The following is a 21743-nucleotide window of genomic DNA, read 5'->3' on the forward strand; positions in this document are numbered from 1 at the left end:
CACGTGAGGTTGTGCTGAAAAGGATGATACCAAACAAGACAAAGTAAATCATTTTTAACGGCGAAATGTGGAGGAAACATCAAAAGTAGTTAAAAATGGCCAGTTACAACCTGGACCCCAGAGGGTTAAACGTTTTTTTAAAGTAACGCAATAGTTACTTTTTAAGTAATTAATTACTTTTCAAGTAATTAATTACTTTTAGAATCTTGTAACTCAGTTACTAACTCAGTTACTTTTTTTGAAGAAGTAACTAGTAACTAGAATTCAAAGTAACTTGCCCAACACTGTTTAAATGTGATTTCTTGCAGTTTTCTGCTATCTTTAAACACAACATTCAGCCTCTCATGTTAGGTGATTTTTTTACACCTGAAATATTTGTAGATCTGTGAGTCGTCTGAAGGGTTTGCTAGATTGTTTGGAGGATGTTAAGAGGAACCCAGGAGGGATTTTTGACTCTAATGTTTGATAAACAGATCAATGCTGTAATCAAGTCCAGTTTCTTTCATCTTCTTGCTAAAGTGAAGCCATTTCTCTGTTTCAGAGACTTTGACAGAGCTGTTCATGCCTTCATTTCATCTCTCCTCGACTCTCTGTAATAGTCTTTACTCTGGTGTTAGCCTGTCATCAGTTAGCCGACTGTAGCTGGTCCAAAACGCTGCAGCACAGTTACTAACTGGGAGGTGAGACCACATATCTCCCATACTGGCATCCTTACACTGGCTGCCAGTTAGTTTTTGAATTAATTTTAAGATTTTATTATTTGTTTTTGAGGCGTTGCACGGGTTAGCACCCTCATACCTTTCTGATCTGTTGAATTGGTACACTCCTGCAAGATCACTGAGGTCTGCGGACCAAAGCTCAGAGGAGACCGAGCCTTTGCTGTGACTGCTCCTTCACATCAGGACCTCCCCAACACTTTCAAACCCGTCTTACAAACCCACTTTTATTCTTTGGCTTTTAAATCACAATCAGTTGGTACTGCTTGTATTGGTCTTATTTCTCACTCAAATCTTCTAATTTTATGATTCTTGTTTCCTAACTTTTGCCATGTCTTCCTATGTTTTTGTCTCTGTTGATTATCTTAAATGTACAGCACCTTGGTCAATGTGCTATATGAATAAATTTGACTTAACACACGCAACCTTGTGACCCTGACACGTTTTATGTTTACTTTAGTAAAACTCACAGTATCGCATAACCCCATTAGAGTACTTTGCTGTCAGACTTGTCTTACTTGTGGCTCCTGGGTTTTAAAAAGTAAAACGGGAGGCAGAGCTTTCAGAGTCTCTTCTGCAGAAACCAGCTGCCAGTCGGGATTCGAGAGACATCCATCCTCTCTACTTTCATACTTAACACTTCCCTTTTTGCTAAAGCATATAGTTGGGTTGGATCAGGTGACCCTGAATCCTCCCTTAGTGATGCTGCAATAGGTCCAGGCTGCAGAGGACTGTGCACTAGTGTTTCTTATTCACTCACTATGTGTTTATACACCATTCTGCATTTATTCATTAGTTATTATTGATCTCTTTCTGTCTTCCACGCTGCGTCTTTCGTTCTGTCTTCCTCCCTTCACCCCAGACCGGTCACGGCAGTCTGGTCTGGTTTCTCAGAGCTTTTCTTCCTCCTCACTAAGTTCTTGCTCAGAGGGGATCGACTGATTGTTGGGGTTCTCTCTGAATTATTATTGGGCCTTTACCTTGCAGTATAAAGTGCCCTGAGGTGACTGTTGTTGTGATTTTGGTGTTTTATGTATAAAATTGAAATGAATAATTGTGCTGCAGTGGCTGGACACAGTTGACACACCAGTCAGGCTGGAGACAGAAACTTAGACTGTAAGGAATAGAGGATAACTGTCACACAGGAGGAGTAGTGGGGCGGTAATTGAGTGCACGTATACTATTTCTGAGCACTCTTCCTCAGTATAAAGAATGTATTTTTGCATTGTCACCGTTCACTTGTCACCTGCAGTAAAAGGTGCAGGACTGCATCAGTTACACAGAAACCACCAAAAAATGAGGCCTGGGCTCAAAATGCTACCATTGTATCACTGTTAGCACTTTAAATGAAAGCATTTGTTGAAACTGTTACCGTACACGATGTGTTGACACAATTTTATAATAATTAAACATTAATACGACAAACTAGCTAAATTTAATGTCAAGCTCTAGGTTAGCTCAAGTCATTTGGCACCAGGTGAACTGACCCGGGTGAGCGGTAGAGGTTGCCAGGTTTCCATTTTTGCAATATGAAGCAAAATAAAAAGTCTTTGAGTTTATTAAACTTAATGTTCTCTGACCTTTAGAAACCCAAATCCTCTTTCTAATTCCACAATCTCCTGTATGTTATTTTCACAAATGTTTAAAGTTTCTAGCTGTGAGGAGATGCATTTCTAGTATAAACCCAGAGCCCCACTAATCCATGAGACGGTGTGGCATTTACTAGGGTTTTACTTTGATGCCTTTTTATAGTGGCCGTGTGACCAAACACCTGTCTCAGCCTTTGTGGCTTAGCTATGAGGGTCTTCAAATGTCTGTGTGGAGACAGAAAATAACTTTCCCTCCATCACAGTGGAAACTTGGTGTGACTGAGCTGGAAAGACACGAGGAACACGTGTAAGTTTGAAAACACAGACTTTAGCCGTGATCCTGCAGGAGGACTTACTGTCCTACAATAAAGAATAAAAATGTAAAAAAAGATTGTATAATCTACAGTAAAAATAACATTGTTGACCCTCTAGAGTTGATGGATACACATATCACTTACTCATTTAAGTCAAACTACCATTTTCTAATTTGTGTTGAAGTCACATTCAATGCAGGAAGAAACCATAAAAATATTTTTTAAGGACAGAGTAGAAGAAACTATGACTTCACTCTCGTATGAGTGGAAAAAAGCACCTCAGTAGTCAATCACAAGATTATATGGGAACATTTGGTGGCTCTGGAAAAAAAGGGGACGTTGTGGGAGTGGCTTCAAAATCAATAACGGTGATTTTAATAGTGAGTCTTTAGATTAGTGTGTTTAGAGTGCATAGTTATTGTGTCATGTAGTCAGTTTGCTAAATTTGTATTTAATTGCTTGAAATTTCCAATTTGTATTTGCATTTCAAATGATGAAACTGATTAAATGTATCTTTGGGTTTCACAGCAAATAATCTCTTCAGTTTTTCTGTGATTTATTAATACAGCATATAGCGATAAATTTTAACATCTTTTAAACACTTTACTTGTATTTTTCCAATTATCATACAGAACATTCGTATTATTTTACAGATAGCCACATCCCCACAAATCATAAAGACAGATAACACCAAGACAAGAAGAGAGAAAAGAAAACAGGGGTGCACCTCTCAGTTTTTACAGGCCTGTTCAAGGACAGACAGAAACATTCAAGGTTCCCGTTCCAGACCAGGTGGATTGTTGTCGTATGTTAACAGAGGCTCCCATGTTGTGTGGAATTTGCTGATGGATCCGTGGAGAGTACATCTGATTTTTCAGCTTGACATTTTGCATAACATCCCTTATCCAGTGGTGATGTGATGGAGCAGTAGTAGGCTTTTAAATAAAATCAGGCGTCTCGCTAATAATGACAAAAAGGCAATGACCAGAAACAGAAGTCGCTATACCAGAGAAACAACCAAAAATTGCCACCAAGGCGAGATGCTATAGGCACAGGCTTTAGAGATGACTTCAAAACATGATGACCAGAAAAGAGCAATTTTCAGACAGGACCAAAACATATGAAGGGACGTAGCTGGAGTCTGTTTACATCTAACACACGAGGGGTCAATGTTTGGAAATATTGTCGCTAGTTTAGCTTTTGAGTAACCTGTGTAACACTTTGAATTGTATTTAGGAGTGTCTTGAACATAGAAGACGAGTGGACCCTGGAATGTTTAGATCTTTCCAGAGATCTAACCGGTCTGGTGATGGTTTACATCATTGAAAATAAATAATTGATTCTTGGCAAGACCATCTGCTACTGGTTTGATGAAAGCTGCAGACAGTGAGGGGCGAGCGGGCATCGCTGCCTGGTGCCCTCTGGAGACTGAAGCTGGAGGATGTTTGGTCATTTGTTCTGAAACAAGCTGTTGGGGGATTATTTAATATTTTTAACCAGTTTATCAAAGAGTTTTTTCTGCATTTAGAGACAATATTGTGTTTTTTACTGGATGAGTAGTCTATTAAATTAATCTACGTGTATTTGTTGATGAGGGCCTACCTTTAATGAAACCAGTTGGTCAGGATGAGTTAAGAGGGGGGTTATCTTCTCTAATCTCTCTGAGAGAGCTTTGCAGATTATTTTATGGTCAACATTCGTGGGAAACACAGGGTGTTTGCTGGTTTTAGCAGGAGACTAATGTTGGCAGAATTCATATTTGATGGTAGTCTGCTGTTTTCCTTGATTTCCTGCAATGGTCTGTGGAGTACTGGTGCCAGAATCGTCCAGAATTCTTTGTAGAATTATGTTGGAAATCCATCTGGACCTTATTATTGGGCAGACTTATCAGAGCTTCCTGGAGTTCGCAGGTCATGAACTCACGATTGCACCGGACATGCTCTGGAGTGAGGCTTGCTCTTATCTTTGAGATGATGTTCCCAGTTCCTGATAACAGTGCTAAAGATTCTCTCTGTCATGACTTGAGCAATTTGAGGTGCATGAGCCTCCTTTCAGGAGAGACTCACTTATATGCCTGTGCTTAATCCAGCTATTAAGCGGCTGTACCTCAGGTGGTAGAGCAGGCCACCGACTACCCGAAAGGTTGGTGTTTCAATCCAGTCTGCGTGCCGAATATCCTGGGAGATGATAGTAACCTCATGTTGCTCTCTGACACACCCATTGGAGTGTGAATGTTTAACTTTATTATGACACTCCTTGCAGGTCCAGGGTTTGCAGGTTTTATTAAGTGTACAAATAAACTTATCATTATTAAATATTTTATTTTGTTCCATTTAGCACCTTGAGTAAACCTTTGTTGTGATTTAGTGCTATATAAATAAAAACTTGTTAAAAAGAAAATAAGTTCATATGGTTGAAATCTCTGGATTCTGCCAGACCTGTAGTGCTTTTTCAAAATTTTCATTCAGCATTTACTGGTAATCCAGATTTTGGTGACCATTAAGTCACGTACAAGTGACACATGTTGAATGTGACACATGAAAATGAAGTTTTGTTCCAACATATATTCACATATATGCTGAGATCATATAGTGAGAGGTGGTGGACTAGTTTGTAATAAAACAGCTGTTTCTAAGGCTACGTCCACACGCACACGGGTATTTTTGAAAACACAGATTTTTCTATGTTTGATCTTTTCGTCCACACGTAAATGGCGTCTTGGGTCACTGAAAATGGAGATTTTTAAAACTTAGTTTTTGCGTTTACGTGTGGACGAGGAAAACTGAGATTTAGTCGCGCAATGTCAAAGGCGTGCACCGTTTTTGACCTCACGCTGTGCTCACGTTATTGTTTACATGAGATTAATTTCTACAATGGTGGACAGAGACAAAATACTGTTGCTGTTAATCTGTCTGCAGTTTTTAAACACTGACACACACACAGTTACTGTCCCTCCATTTAGAAAGGCAGAGGCGCACGTGGCTTCTACATTCAACACAGACGCTCTCACAACTCAAATCCCAATGTCGATTTTGAATAAATTGAATTTGTAAAAAATTAAATGTATGTATGCTGTATGCATTTTGTTCATTATTAAGTTGCGAGTCTACACAACAGCCAAGCTTCTGTCTTTAGTTATTAACATTTGAAATGCACGTGTGGACGTAGCCTAAATATCTTATTTTATTGCATTCTTATTTTGATTCTGTTGTGTGTCAGCTGTATCCGGGGAGGTGAAAGAGTTCCCCCTCATATCAAAAGCGAGTCACTCCTCACTTCCCTGACACTTGATTTGAATGACTGCATCTTGTTTTTCACATACTAATGTGGACTACTCTTTATTGAAATAAACTGTGTCTGTTAGTCGACCTATTAGCACAGAAACCCACCAAACCCAAGCAGCATCATTACAGTTACAGGTCTTCTTATCCTAGAGCTGTGAAATATTTTAATGTTTGCTACCAACTAAGTGTAATTACATTCAGTCCTTCACCAAAAACATGATATACTCTTCTTAGTAAATTGATATTCACCACCTAGACATATTTATCCTGCAAATGTTAGTCTCTATTAAACATAAGCAGATTTGAATGATTAGCTTTTTAATCTGCAGTAACAGAACAAAAAGCTGTTTATGCTGGTGAAGCTCGGACTCTGTCAGACTGCTGTTGTCTCGGTGTTGAATATTTAATAAGTCTTTTCTCAGAAACCGCAGCAGGTCACATCGACGCTGGCCATGCTGCACACTGATAAACTACACCAGGACGTGCACACGCACTGAGAAAGTCTCACATAGATTCACTAGTTGCTAAAGATAGAGCATTCAATCCACCCTTGAGATGATTATTTATTTTATTGCATATGATTCTATTGGCTGTTCGGGGTTGTCTGTCCTATCCAATCTTAAATCCACACTGGTGAAACTTTCATACTTCTGTCTTTTCTCGTCTCATCTCTCCCTCCCTGATTCTGCCTGTTCTCCGTCCTCGCCTGTACTGTAATCACATTACTCTCTCTCTGTCTTCTCTGTAGATCTGAGCGTACACAGAGCATACCCTGCCATCCTTGTCTGATGAAAGAGTCACGACATCTGCTTCAGATACACAGACCATATTCGCATACAAAGATGCAGCCCACTGTGGTTCTTCTCTTCTCCTCGATCTTCCTCCTGGCTTTCATCATCCCATTCTGCTTCTCCCAGAACGAGGGAGACCTGGTTGTTCAGACACGTACCGGTCGAGTTCGAGGCATCCGCCAGCTGGTGCCGGATCAGAGCTACATAACTGCTTTTCTGGGCATCCCCTTTGCTGAGCCCCCACTGGGGAACCGCCGTTTCCGTCCTCCAGAACCCAAACGTCCGTGGACTGGAGTGATCGAGGCCAAGGAATACCCCAACGCGTGCTATCAGTATGTGGACACAGCATTCCCAGGCTTCCAGGGCAGTGAGATGTGGAATCCTAACAGAGACATGAATGAGGACTGCCTCTACCTCAATGTCTGGGTGCCCTCCTCGCCCAGACCTCACAACCTCACTGTCATGGTGTGGATCTATGGTGGAGGTACTTAAGAATTCACAAACCATACTGGGAATATCACTCCAATTGTCATTGGAGCACTGGGTTAGCCGTTCCTGATATATTACATTAGAAAATTCCTCGTCTGTCAGATTATTTTTTATGTAGAAGGACTGAGGATATTACGCTGGAATTCTAATCATTAAACGTCTTGAATAACAGTGATGAATTGTTGTAGTACGCTCTAATATTGTAGGTTAATGCTGTGATATTCCACGTTTCCAGGCTTCTACAGTGGATCTTCTTCTCTGGATGTGTATGATGGTCGTTACCTAGCTCACAGCGAGACAGTCATTGTGGTTTCGATGAACTACCGGATCGGTGCTTTCGGCTTCCTGGCTCTGCATGGCTCCTCCGAGGCTCCTGGCAATGTCGGCCTCCTTGACCAGAGGATGGCGCTGCAGTGGGTACAAGACAACATCCATTTCTTTGGTGGAAACCCTAAACAGGTGTGTTTCTTATTGCTTTATTTGCCTAGCCTCTGTTATGCTAGAATAATTATGAGCCTGTTTTGATTTAGTTTTCTGTTTGTTCTCTCTGTGAAACAGGTTACGATCTTTGGCGAGAGTGCTGGCGGAGCTTCAGTAGGATTCCACCTGTTGTCTCCAGACAGCCGACCCACTTTCACTAGAGCCATCCTCCAGAGCGGGGTCCCCAACTGCCCCTGGGCCTCAGTGAGTCCCGCTGAAGCCCGCAGACGTGCTACACAGCTGGCAAAGTTCGTCGGTTGCAACGGAGGCAATGACACCGAGATAATAGACTGTCTGCGCAGTAAAAGTCCACAGCAACTTATCGATCATGAGTGGCAGGTAATTTACACAAATTCTGCTTGACTTATCGTGTTGTTTGCAACGTGGACGAGAGACTTATTTTCAGTTTGATGTTCTTTAAATTCAAACCACTGGCTCTGTGATGCAATGACATGGTTTATTACCTGTGGTTCCTACTAAGTGCACAATATGTTGTTAAGGATCAAAATCAGACCGGACTCAAACGCAAGACTCTCTCAAACAGTTCAGGAGAGTGCTCCTAAGAACACAAAACAGCCCACTGCTCTCCAGCACGGGCTTCTCCAACCAAGGGCATGTAGTTAGTAAGTTTTTCTCATTCAAAGCCAAGTTGCACAAACACGGATATAAGGAGCCGTGTTTCAGTAACTGAAGACCGAAATGGGAGGTCAGACTAACGAGGACAGAGGGACCATGCCAGTATGTACCTGTATCAGTCAGGGCTGCAACTGAAGATTATGTTGGTAGTTGAACAATCTGCCAATTTTCCTTCCATTAGTCAGTTAGCCAGCGATTATTTCAACAACTCTCACAGTGCTGTGGGCAAACCTGTTCTAGTCTTCAGTCCTCACCTGCTCAAATCTGCCCACTCTGCTGTCTCGTTCCACAGAAAATTAAAATAATGAAACACATGAATTTGAAAATAATCAAATGTATTTTTAAAAGGACTCAATAGGACTGTCAAAATAAAAATCATATAAATAAAAATATTGGTTGCACAAATTAAAGTGCTATTAGTATTTAAATACAAAATAATGTGCAAATAGGAAACTAATTTGCTTTCTAGTCCAAAATAACAGGTTAACCCTGTAATGCTATAAGTTTCTGAGACCTCTGTCACATCAACATGATCAGTACTTCCCATAATTTCAAAATGTTGTGGACAAAACTATTTTTTGTCTAAAATTAACATTGTTGCCAAAAATGCCCAATGTATCGAATGCGATACAAAAAATATATAATAAAAATATATCATACACAACACGATATAGCAAAAAAAAATATTGTGGATTTTGTTTTAAGGGTTAATAAACATCTCAGTTCAAAAAAATCTGAATTTTCTGGCTATTTTTTGACGGGTTGGGTCTGACAGGGTTAACAAAGTTTACAGATGATTCAGTTCATGAATCCACAATTACTCTGAACATGTTCATCACGATCATTTACCAACAAAACAGATTTAGAAAAGACCGTTGCTCATCACATATTTGGTTATAGATCATAGTTTCTCATTAGGTGGAAGAGGTTTACTGCAATATTAAAGTGTGAGATTTAAAGATTTACTATCACGTTTCATCCTGAGAAGTTTCCGACAGCTAATGTAAACATTACTGTAAAAACATTCATATAAACAACATGTCAATGCAACCCACTAACTTGTCAAAGGAGCTTGCAAAGAAAAGCGTCTGGACTTCTTTAAGTTGCTTGTCCCTCTGTGGGGGGATTCTCCCACTAGGTTTATATCTGGGACTCTCCACCATTTGACCTCAGAACTGAAGAAGCTTCTCGGATGAGAGGTGAAACGTCTTCAAGCAACTTAAAGAAGTCCAGACGCTTTTCTTTGCAAGCTCCTTTGACTACGATGACCTGGATGACTGAGAACCTTCACAGACAACCCACTAACTTCATAAAACTGACCCATTTGGACATCGCAGCTCCAGCGTGCCAGCGTTTTAAATGCTCGTGCACTGCATCAGTGCTGTCATGGAAGGAAAGCTCTGCTTTGCACAGTCTGCATTTAACTTTGTTTGCTGTTACATGCTTCCACATTTTTTTAAATCTCCCCGTTGCCAAATCTTTATAATCGACGACGTCATGTTGACGAATCGTTGCAGCCCCAGTACCAGTATGTAAAAGTCACACAAAAGGAGTAGCTTGGTTCTGGAGTAGAAAGTAGCACTTCTTGGTGTTCAATGTTGCGTTATTTCACAGTCCCATGTGGGTTTGTAATCCATGCAGGTTCTGCCATGGTCCGCTCTGTTCCGATTTTCATTTGTGCCTGTTGTGGATGGCGAGTTTCTGCCCGACACTCCTGAGGCCATGCTCAACTCAGGGAACTTTAAAGACACGCAGATTCTCCTCGGCGTTAATCAGAATGAAGGCTCCTACTTCCTGCTGTATGGAGCACCAGGCTTCAGCAAGGACAACGACAGTCTGATCTCCAGAGAGGACTTCCTGGAAAGTAAGTTCTCCAAAATCATGTTTGTTTTTTGTATGGATATATGTAACTGAGCAGAGAGAATTGTATAAATCCATCCAAAACATTCAAGTTAATTCTGCTTCAGGTTATTACGGCACAGTTTTACTTCTATCTTGTTAAAAACTTCAGTGTCACTCTTCCAGGTGTTAGGCTGAGCGTACCTCATGCTAATGATATTGGCCTGGAAGCAGTGGTGCTGCAGTACACCGACTGGATGGATGAGAATAATGAGATAAAAAACCGTGATGCCATGGATGACATTGTCGGTGACCACAACGTCATCTGCCCGCTGGCCCACTTCGCTCGCTCTTATGCACAACACAATGCCCTCAAGGCTAATGTGGGTGGCATCAACTTTGGTGGGGTGAACAGTGGAAACTCACAAGGTAGGATACCCGAGTACCAGTGTGGTCTGACAGATCTAGAAGTATATATATCCCATACCCAGACACGCTACTGTTTGAATGACCTGCTTTCTGTTGATAGAACAATTTGGTACGATACTTAAATTAAACTGTGCGTTAAATTTCATGTTTTCACTTTTTAATGCAGATGATAGCTGTTTAAAATATGCTATAATGTGCAGGACAACTTTACAACAATTTAATCTGCATTTGTCATGTAAGCGAAACTGTTGATACTCTGATGATAGATCAGTAAAATATTCTAGTTGGAAAAATGATTTATTTTTTAACTGTCCTTGTAAAAGATTAAAACATATCTGTAGTTTCTGAGTAAAAATGAAATAATAATGATGATTAATTATTTATAATTGTAATTTTCATGCATTTTCTTCCACCATTTATTTCTTAAGGAGGGATGTATCTTTACCTTTTCGATCACCGGGCATCCAATCTGGCCTGGCCAGAATGGATGGGGGTGATCCATGGCTATGAGATTGAATTTGTTTTCGGGCTGCCACTGGTGAAGAGGCTCAACTACACCCGAGATGAGGAGAAGCTAAGCCGACGTATGATGAAATATTGGGCCAACTTTGCTCGGACTGGGTGAGGCCACAAAAAAAAACTACCTATGGAATCAGGGTCTATGTCCACGTCCAGTCTTTTTTATGCAAATGCACCTCAGCAGCCATGTTTTTCAGTCAAAATAAATAATGCAGGAAAAGCTGTATGAGTAAGCAGCCCTTTAATTCCTGTGAGACTGCAGGTTAATGAGTCTTGACATGAATTTGGAGGCACAGAGAGCTTCTCCTGACAGTTAACCCTCATGCTACTTGGCTTAAAGGAAAGGCTTTAATAAGTAAATGTTAACACTGTGAGGTACACAGTGGGGGAAATTAAATTATTTGATCTCCTTTTGAAATTGTATCCAGTTACAAAGAATTGAGAAAGCTACAATTTATTTTAATAGTAGCATAAACTGTCAGCAAAAACAAAACATTCTGTAACAGTTACAAATTCATGTGCATTTTAGTGAGTGATCAGTATTTAATCAGCTTGGAAGACAATTCAGTACTTGGTGGAATGACTGCAGCAAGAAACACTGTCAGACATTTCCTGTATTCAATTCAATTCAGTTTTATTTATACAGCGCCAAATCACAACAACAGTCGCCTCAAGGCGCTTTATATTGTAAGGTAGACCCTACAATAATACAGACAAAAATGAAATGAAATGAAATAAAATTTAGTGATCCTTAGTGAGCACCTACATGTTTGAGCTTGAAACAACTCAGATATGATTATCTGAATATGTTTCTCATTGAGCAAAATGGCTTTGTTCTGCGCCATGCTGCAATGGAACATGAAGTAGTGATGTACTACGAGTACCGACATCGACTGCAAGCAGAATTGTTGTGAATCTAACAGTTAGTTTGGAGATCATTTTACTGCTTTTTCGTTTGATTTAGTTGTAACTGTAATATCCTTTCTTGTTCTGTCTGTATCAGAAATCCCAATGACGTGCAGGGAGATAGAGGGAAACGCTGGCCTGTGTTTACCGTCAGCGAACAAAAACACGTTGGCCTCAACACCGAATCACTCAAGATTCACAAAGGTTTGCGAAACCAGATGTGCGCATTCTGGAATCGCTTCCTGCCACGCCTTCTCAATATTACTGGTAAATACTATTAAATATTACTTCATCTCTACACTTGAAATCTGTACTGAATGCAGGTCTTCACTTATGTTCCACTTAAAATTATGACACTTCTCACTGGATGCATGATACAAGAATTATTTTAAACTAAAGTGGAGCTTTCCCACATAGCAGGCAGGTCTGGCCCGGATCTGGTGTCAAGCCGGCACTGCTGGCTGACTTCTGGCACGGTAAGTGGTATGTCATCCAGATATGGGCCAGGCCTGGCGTAGATGGCACTGTTTATGTGATGGCATGCTCATAAAAAACAGGTCTGGCCCGGATCCGGCATCAAGCTGGCACTTCTTACTGACTGGTGTCATAGCAGGGTGTATGTCAACCAGATGTGGGCCAGGTCTGGCAGTGATGGCACTATTCATGTTCCTATTTTCCTATTTTAGTTAGAGGACCCAAATGCCTTGTTGCAATACTATACTGCTATGGTAGCCAACGTTTCAATTGCAGGTTTGACAGGTTTGTGAGTTTACACTTTATCCAAAACCTAGTGATGGTTTACTCATGGTCACCACCGGGTGGCTGTAGCTCAGGAAGTAGAGCAGGTCACCTACTGATTGGAAGGTTAGTGGTTCGATCCCTGGCTCCTCCAGTCGGCATGTCAAGAGTGTGAATGAATGCAGTTAGGAAGCGCTCGGTTCAGAGAAAGTGTGAGATTGGGTGAATGTGGCATGTTGTATAGAGCACTTTGAGTAATCCGGGAGAGTAGAAAAGTGCTATATAAGAATCAGGCCATTCACTGTCTCAACAGAGTTTCGTCATGTTACTTTTGCACTATTATGTTCCGGCACAAGTTGTTATTACATGGCTTGATTAAGGTACACATTAGGCTGACATCTGGGGCCAGAGCTGAAACTGTTCTGGGCCAGCACAGGACCACCAGTGTGTCTGCAACTGGCCCATGTGGGGGCCACCTCTGGCAAACCAGATCTGGGCCACCAAAGGGCCGTCATTCTTTGCAGTATGTGGGTCATGTGTAAGTTGTGTGCAGCCATGGGCCAGTTGCAGACACACTGGTGGTCAGCCTAATGTGTACCTGTATCATTCTTTGCAGTATGTGGGCGAGATCCGTGAAATACCAATTTTGCTATGTGGGATGTAGCAGCTTGTGTCAGTTCGTTGTTTTGTTTTTCTTAAATAAATGCAGCTCCTCCTGATTGGTGTCAGATGGTTGACTCCCCCCTTGAAAACTGTTCGTGGTGTTGATTTCAGACCATGAAATTATTTCATCATATCTTTATATGTAACCCCAAGTTTTGAAAATTTGGGACATTGTGTAAAATGTAAATTTAAGAGAAGAATGGAGCGACATGAAAATCTCATAACCCCTAGTCATTCACAATAGAAAACAGAAACTCTATCAAACTGAAGAGTAGACAATAAAGCAGTTTTCAAATTGATGATAATACAACACATCATAACAAAGTGGGAGAGGACCACATTTACCATTGTGTAGCATCAACTATTGGGGTGGCTGTGGCTGAGAAGGTAGTAAAGTTGGTGGTTTAAAGCACTTTGACGGCTCAAGTAGAGTAAAAAGTGCTATTTACGGACCAGTTCATTCCCTCTGTATTGAACGACACTCTGAGGAGAGCAGTTGCTGGACTTTTGGGAGGGGAAAGCTCTCCCATTGATGTCTGGTACAGGATTCAAGCTGCTAAACAGTAAAAAGAGACACTTTCTATTTTGTGAAAAACATTAGCTCTGTTTGAAGTTGATTGCAGCAATACATATCAAAAGTTGGAAACACTAACTCTAAAGGCTTAGAAAGCAAGAGCTTCTAAAAATAGAACAGCTTGAAGATCATTTTGCAACTAATTAGGTTAACTGGCACCAGCACAGTAACATGACTGGATATTAAAAGGCAGGCGGAATTTCTCAGAAGTAAAGACGGGCAGTGTTCTCCAAGCTTTTTCTGTCACGTGACAGTGAAATGGAGCTTCGCCAGTCTGCAGAAAGCTGCATCTACAGATTGTGGAAGAGTGTCTACTTAATAGTCCTCAATGTAAAATTGCAAAGATTTGGATGTCTTATTACTTACAGTATATTACTGTATGTCCTTAAAAGATCATGGGAGAAATCTCTGTGCACGAGGGACAACGTGAAAATCAATCTTGGATACTGATCAGGCAGCACTGCATTAAAAAAAACAGACATGATTCTGATATTTATCCAGAAATCACAGTATGTAAAAGGAGTTTACCATACCATCCACATATGCAGGTTAAACCTCTGCCATAGAAAAACTAATCCAATATGGTCTGGGGGAACATGGAGAACTGTGGTCAGATGAATCAAAATTTCAAATTCGTTTAGGAAAACATGGACCCTGCATCTCTTGACCTAAGGAGGTATCTGGTTTGTTTAGCATGGATTTGGTATGTTACACAGACCTTTTATCAATGCTAAAAGGTATGTACAGCATTTAGAGCAAATAAACTCTTTAAACTTGGTCCTGTCCCAACTTCAAGATGCATTGCTGTCATCAAATTTAAAATGACTGTATTTTTTCTTTCTAAAATGTTACTCATGTTCTCATTTTAAGCATTTGATATGTTTTCTGCCAGTCTTCTAGCTTGCTTACTTGCCACAGTGCACTGTGCCACCTACCAATAGAAAGGAAAAAATAATGTGCACATTTCCACGAGAGAAATCCCACGCCTGATTGTATCCTAGCCATTCTATCCTCGCTTTTTACATCCAACACAAAAACTGCAGTCGTGGTGCTTTCGATTGTACTCAGAACTCGGAAATTCTGCCTTCTGAATAGGAAGATGTGGGTAACACCAGACTGCAGATGAGCTGCATACAGGGCTGGACTGGGACAAAAAAATTGTCCCGGGCATTTTGACTAGAGACCAGCCCACCATTATAGGAAAAATCATAAAGCCTTTGAATGAAAATAAACACTGTTGTGACAGTGATGTACACTGTTCTGATGGTATATATGCATCAATCTATCAATCGTTTGTTGTAAGACTCAGATAATTATTTTTTTAAAAGTTAGACATTTTAAATGAGAATAAGAAAGAAAAGTATTTCTTTGTGCCCCCCTTTCCCTGTTAATGCCCTACATGGACCCCTGGCAACACTTTGCTAGACCCGCCCCTGCACAGTTACCAGCTGTCAGCTACATAGAAAAGGATCCTGGTGTTATTTATCTCTCAGAAACAGTTCATAACTTCCCTTCAACTCATTCATGTCACCTAAAAGGTAAACCTGTTTCTCCATCACAGCTCTGATGATTCAGTAAGGACATCTCCTGGTTTCATCTTCATGTTTCCCTCTCATCACATAACCAAACCGACATCCTGACCAGCAGCTTTACAGCTGTGGCTCCAGCAAACATCAGCTGATACTAGAAATTAATATTAAATAAATTCTAACAACAGCTGATCAAGCTTAAACATGCTGCTGTTGTTTAGCGCGACATCCGCTGGTTTCCTCTTTCTGGCGCAAAGTGGGCGATAAACAAACAAGAGAGAAAAGCCGATCAGCTGATCATTGATCAGTTTCATGACTGAAGTACAAACAGGAGAGGGAGGGTGAGAGGATGAGAGAAGAAGAGGCAGCTGTGCAGCAAAGACACAGAATAACTCCAGCTTTGTGCCTTTTTCATTGTAGCTGAAGTCCGGGACAAACTGTGTTTCTTTTCACCTCAATAAGAAACGCGTAATATTTTCTCTGAATACCAGACGATTCCGTTTTTTTACAGGACGGTTGGCAGTAATTAACCTTATGAACAAAATAAAGTTCAACATCAGTAACATAGCACCACCCAGCTGTATAGAAACTCTGTCATGCTAGCTAACACGCAGTACGAAAAAGTCAGCATAATGAAAATAAACTCCACCTAAACTTGGTTTATATCTGACCCAGAGAGACTGCAGTTTATAACTTCTTACCTGAAGTTCAGTTCACCTGATACTCGGACCGGCGGCCGCTTCGGGTCTCTCCTCTTGCCTCCCTTTTCCTTCATCCACCTGCTGGCTTCCACCACTTGCTAATGTTATTGAATCTGTGGACGCTCCGCGATAGCCACCACACGAAGTAACGAATAACGAGCCCATCTAAATCCCAGTAACGAGTAACGCATTCCCGGTTTTGGCATAATAACTAGTTACTGTGCTCGTTACCACAATAATAACGTAGTTACTGTAACGCGTTACTTAATAACGCGTTAGTCCCAACACTGATCATAAGTTATCTAAGTGACTTGTATATCATGTTTAACCTGAGTGGCGAAAGACCGCGGGGGTCTGAAAACGATGTGCCGGGAGTCCGGTGTTCTCACCGGCTCTAGTGAGCCTTGAACCCTCTAGTTATCGAGCTGGTGGGTAACGTCTCCGAAAACATCGCCGAACTTTTCCAAATATGTGGTGTCTTGATAAACTGAGCAGATATTTGAAGTTTACACAGCTACATTCTCGCCTGAAAATATCTTAAAAGTTTATTTTGTGACCCAGAAAGAGTAATAAGAGTAATATTAAAACTAACTAGCTGCCACCATTGTTGGAAACTGCAATTGGCTTTAGCTAATTAAAAAAAAAAGGCAAAGAACAAGGTGCGCATTAGGTTTGGAAGATGGGATAGGTTGGCCACGAAGGATTCACCCGACCCATCCTTCAAATCTGGGGAAATGAAGGACGCATTCATCAGACCCATTTGGAGGAGTTTTTGAATTTGCACAGCCTTCCTCGTGTCACTGAAACGTAATTGGGCTACAAATGCGGTTCCTGAATTTGGACACAGCTCCGATACCGGTCACTGCTGCTTCTTCTTCTTCGGGGTTTAACGGCAGCTGGCATCCTTGTACATGCAGTGCTGCCATCTTCTGTTTCAGTCCGTTATTACACTCTTAAATCCTTCTACTTATTCCTGCGTCTTTTGGGATCTTACAAAGCTTCAAACGACGGATCAACTATTAAAACTATCAACGAATCGTGACTAGTCGACAAATCGTGGCAGCCCTACTTCAAGCTCAACCGCTAACCGTTTTTGCTGTTCTGTCTCTGTTTCTTCTCTCAGACAACATAGATGAGGCAGAACGTCAGTGGAAGGTGGAGTTTCACCGCTGGTCTTCCTACATGATGCACTGGAAGAGTCAGTTTGACCACTACAGCAAGCAGGAGCGCTGCACTGACCTCTGAGCGCCTCAGCGAGGAGACGACGGAGAGAAGAGCGGCGAGCGAGCCGTGGCTGTTTTCCTCCATAGTTCCTGAGTGAAGGCTGACATCTTTTTGTGGTTCTTTTGGTTCACAGCATACACAAGCAGAGGCACTGTTGTCATTTATTTATATTATTTATAATATTTATTGTTTTGTTTTTTTATTTGTGTATGTGTGTCTGTGGAACTTAAGGGCTGTGGAGTAAAACTTGTCATTGGAGGAGTAAAGATGCGTCATTACCTCGAATGTGTGTGCGTAACTATGTGTGCGTCTCAGAAACCGCCCAGTTTGACTCAGATAACTTAACTGACCCGTCACACTGCTCCACTACGGATTTACTGTAACCTCACTCATCTCTGTGGTCATCTCGTCACTTTTTTTGCTTTCTGGGGATTTCTTCTTTCCAACATATCAGTTGTATTTTTGGTCTCATCACTGTTTTGTTTCTCTTTTATTTATTTAGTTATTTTTATTAATACTGTTACAACCACTACTCCCATTACCTGTACTGGTCTTGCTTTGTTTGTGTGTTTCTCCTGTGGTAAGCCATATACTATTTTGCATTTATCTAACTGTTGCTGTGTGTGAAAATATCTGATTCCTCACATTTTACTCAATGTTAAAACTGCTGTATTCTAGTTTGATGTGAGATGTAGATAGTATATTACATCCAGACCAACTGACTGGTGCCTAACTCGCATTATATTACAAGTTCACTCAGTTTCACAGTTGAATGGAAACAGAAACGAGTCCCGTTGATGTTTATGGGTCCTCTTGAGCATCGCCTGTCTGTTGAAGCGCGTCGGTGCTCAATTCTTCTAAATGTTCAGCCTTCCTGTGAGGGTCGATTCTTCTGCACAACTGCACTGAATTGTGCATGTGTGCGTGGCCACCCAGTGTCCTTCACAGGGGTCCCGTGTGCCACTCATGTGTGAGACAGTAAGCTCGATCTTTCTTTTCCTCCTTTTTTCTGTCACTCCTGTTTGTCTTCCACCACAACAACCCTTCATCCAGTCCCTCTCTCTGCTTTCTGCCTCTCCATCTTCCTTCCCTTTTATTGTCCTCTCCACTCTAGTTGTCATCTTCATCTCTAATAAACCTCCACCCACCCTCATTTCTTTCTTACTCTTTTCCTTTATCCATTATTCCCGCCTCTCCCTTCCTGTTTCTCACTTTTATGTTAGGCCTTTTCCATTCCTCGTTTGTTTCCTTTCGCTCCCTCCTTTTAGTTATTCCTTATTCATCATCTGCCGTATCTGTCCCTCCTTCCTTGTCGGCTCTGTTACATCACTGCTCCCTCTCCCTTCCCCCTTCCTTGGTGCTCCTGCTTTGTTGTTAGTCTAATGGAGGTAGAGTAATTCACTCAGCTGCAGGATAATGTGGCAGAGTACTGGCTCAGCCTCTGGCCTGCTAGCCAACAGGACCTGCTGAATGCAGAGGTGGAGAAGTGATGGGAAAATGACAAGACGGAGAAATGCACTCCTATGTCACAAAAGTAATACAGATATGCACTGATCATTTGAAAACTCAGATGTGCATTTTGTTACATCCAGGGCCATAAAAAGACGTTTGCATGTTCGATCCTGTGATTTGGTTGCAAACACTCATGTGTGGCAGCATTCACCTGCATTTGAAAGAAAATCAAGAAAAAGACTTTTAACCTTTAACTTGATGCTCACAATTTTCCCATTTCTGGGTGCTTCGGTGACCCAAGCCGCCTCTTACTCTTACTTAATGACGATAATCTTATATTTGCATATCTTATGAAAGAAGTCGGAGCCTGCATCGTTCCCCGTGTTGTGAGCATGTTATACTGAAGAATCAAGACAGTTTAGTCAGATTACAACCTTGTTTGCGTAGGATCCAGATACCGTTTGTTCCCCTTATCTTTGTTAAGATATGTTGCCTCATGAGTTATTATTAGTTTAGCAGTAAATGATTCACTTTACATCCAGTTGTCTTGTTTACACAAGACCTGTGATACGAGCTCGGTCACCTGGCAGGTTGTTATTCATCCATATTTTCTGCACACTAAATAACTTGTGAATATTTATTAAAGTAATATTTGCATTCAAATCTATTATATTCTACATTAAAAGTATAATCGTACAAGACTTTGGGGCAACTCTGCCTGAGTTATGAGTCACTACCACCCATATCACTGTGTATGTATGTGTGTTATCACTGTACTTCTGTCAGCCTTTCTTACATTTCCATTTGAGTATTGTGAGGGAGCTGAAGCGACGCTCTGATTAGCTGTTGGCTGCCCCAGCACAGTGTCCCCGTTGGCATGTAAAGCTCCTATTTGTGGCTCAGTCGTGTAGTCTAGCTTTAAAAAGAACTAAATATGACAAAAAAAAGTATTGTACATGTGTAAAATACCAGTAAAGAGTGCATGTTTGAAAGGCCATGTGACTGACACCTCCTCCCTCCAGCTCCTCTCGGACAGAGAGATCCTGCTTAAGCCACATCTATCGAGTCCTTGTGCATGTCCAGAAGCCCATCATCTGCAGTGTATCCTACCAAACTCTGACTGTTATATTCTGTGAAATTTGTACTTTCAACAAGCCTATTATCCAGTATCTCATGTAAGGTACGTTTGATGTTAGCAATAACAGAAATGCATCAGTAAAGGAATATATTTGATATTTAACGCAGTGAAAATAAAACGTGATAAAACAGCAACGATGAGGGGCAGAGTCATTTTAAAAGCAATATTTATTCAAAGTATGAACTTAATATGAGTGCCGATGACTATTTTCTTGTATAAACTGTTTGTTTGACTCCTTTTCAGTCCTCTGCCTCATCGTTGTTTGTTTCAGTCACTGGTACTGTAAGTGTTGAAGGCTTCTGTAGCTTCCCAGTATGTCTCTGTGTATGACGAACGCTGACTTTATTAAGCTATAGCAACAGAAATAAAGGGAGCCTGCTGTCGATCTCAAGTTTTTTATTGAATCTCAGCACGTACCGACAGACACACAAGTTTTAGTCTCCGTCTGGACTATAAAAAGTGTCCCGTGTGAAGATTTTTAGTCTGCAGCACTGAAACAGACACACTTCAGAATAAGACCGTGCAGAACACAACTACTAAACATTTCAGTCGTTTGATTATCTCTCAACTTTTAATAGTTTAGGTGATGCAAAACACTGAGCCAGCCTTGCTGCTCCAACAGTATTTGAATAGTACTGTCGCCTAGAAATGAGAATAAAATCCATCAGTTGTTGTGACAATAAAGACATCACAGTCTTGAAGTCATTCACACAAAGTTAATAATGAATGTGTGAATGCAAATACATTGTTGCAAATGATTGACGATGTGTGCAAACGTTTCACAGCTACTCTGTCATCTGCTGAAATATATGAACATATAGTTTATAGGGGTGCAACGATACACAAAATTCACGGTTCGGTTCGGTTCGATACTTTGGTGTCACGGTTCGATATTTTTTCGATACAAAAAAATGTTCATGCATTTTTAATTTGTCATTTATTAAAATTATAAATATATATTTTAACTCAAAAGTACAGTTTTTAAATTTAACCCTAACCCTTGTGCGTGTTTTTTATTTTGACAGCGAATGCGCACCTGCGGACCACTTATGTGCAGCCCTGGTTATTTAGCTCGTCATATTGCAGCCACAGAAATTCTTTTGTCCATGAAACCATAAAGCTGCACTTTCTTTTTGCCTTATAGTCTGATTTGTCATAACTTCTCCGTTTTGTGGTAAGCTTTTCTTTGGCTGTCACTTCTTCACCCTGACCTGTCTTATTTGGCTCAGCAGAACTGAAATGCTTTTACACATGCACTCACATAAGCTCAGCGATTCTCTGCGCGATCAACCTCTCACATGTTTAAGCTTGCTGCGGGAGATTTCACTTGTCATGTTTGCATAGTAAGCTAACGATTAATAAGACGATGTCAGAGGAATTGGTGCACAAATTATCATCACTCACAGATCGGTGCTGTCGCTCTCTATACACAGTTCGCACGATTGCAAAGTGAAAGCAAAAAAACAAGCGCAAATTCAAACGCGACTTCAATATGTCACATATTGACAGTGGCTCACCGATGCCAATGACATAATTACCCAGCTACATTTCTGAAAGAATGCAAAAGCATTGACATATATTTTTCCTACAATCGCCCGACGGGCAGGGCAGAGATAGATTTTGGTAGCCCGACTGAAAAAATCGCTAGCTCCAGGACGTCGGGCTAGCGATATTGCGAGCCCTGTATCTGATTGAGGAATCACTCATCTTTGGAAAAGAGAGTTTATTACAG

At 41.0% G+C, this 21743-nt stretch overlaps 1 protein-coding gene across 1 annotated transcript in view; it reads left to right on the forward strand.

The window, feature by feature from the left end:
• ache (acetylcholinesterase (Yt blood group)) overlaps positions 1-20396 on the forward strand; it is a 30118-nt gene extending 9722 nt beyond the window's left edge. The window contains exons 2-9 of the mRNA XM_085451852.1: positions 6652-7178; positions 7419-7642; positions 7742-8002; positions 9941-10163; positions 10325-10567; positions 10996-11188; positions 12090-12259; positions 17321-20396. Of these exons, the coding sequence (XP_085307978.1) occupies positions 6692-7178; positions 7419-7642; positions 7742-8002; positions 9941-10163; positions 10325-10567; positions 10996-11188; positions 12090-12259; positions 17321-17442 (1923 nt within the window). The 5' untranslated portion in view covers positions 6652-6691 and the 3' untranslated portion in view covers positions 17443-20396. The remainder of the gene's footprint in view (positions 1-6651; positions 7179-7418; positions 7643-7741; positions 8003-9940; positions 10164-10324; positions 10568-10995; positions 11189-12089; positions 12260-17320) is intronic.
• The last annotated feature ends 1347 nt before the right edge of the window (positions 20397-21743 follow it).

This window comes from Copadichromis virginalis, linkage group LG3 (assembly GCF_057382275.1).
Source record: "Copadichromis virginalis isolate Kocher_CV1m ecotype Utaka linkage group LG3, C_Virginalis_male_GT1.1, whole genome shotgun sequence".
Lineage (NCBI taxonomy): Eukaryota > Metazoa > Chordata > Actinopteri > Cichliformes > Cichlidae > Copadichromis > Copadichromis virginalis.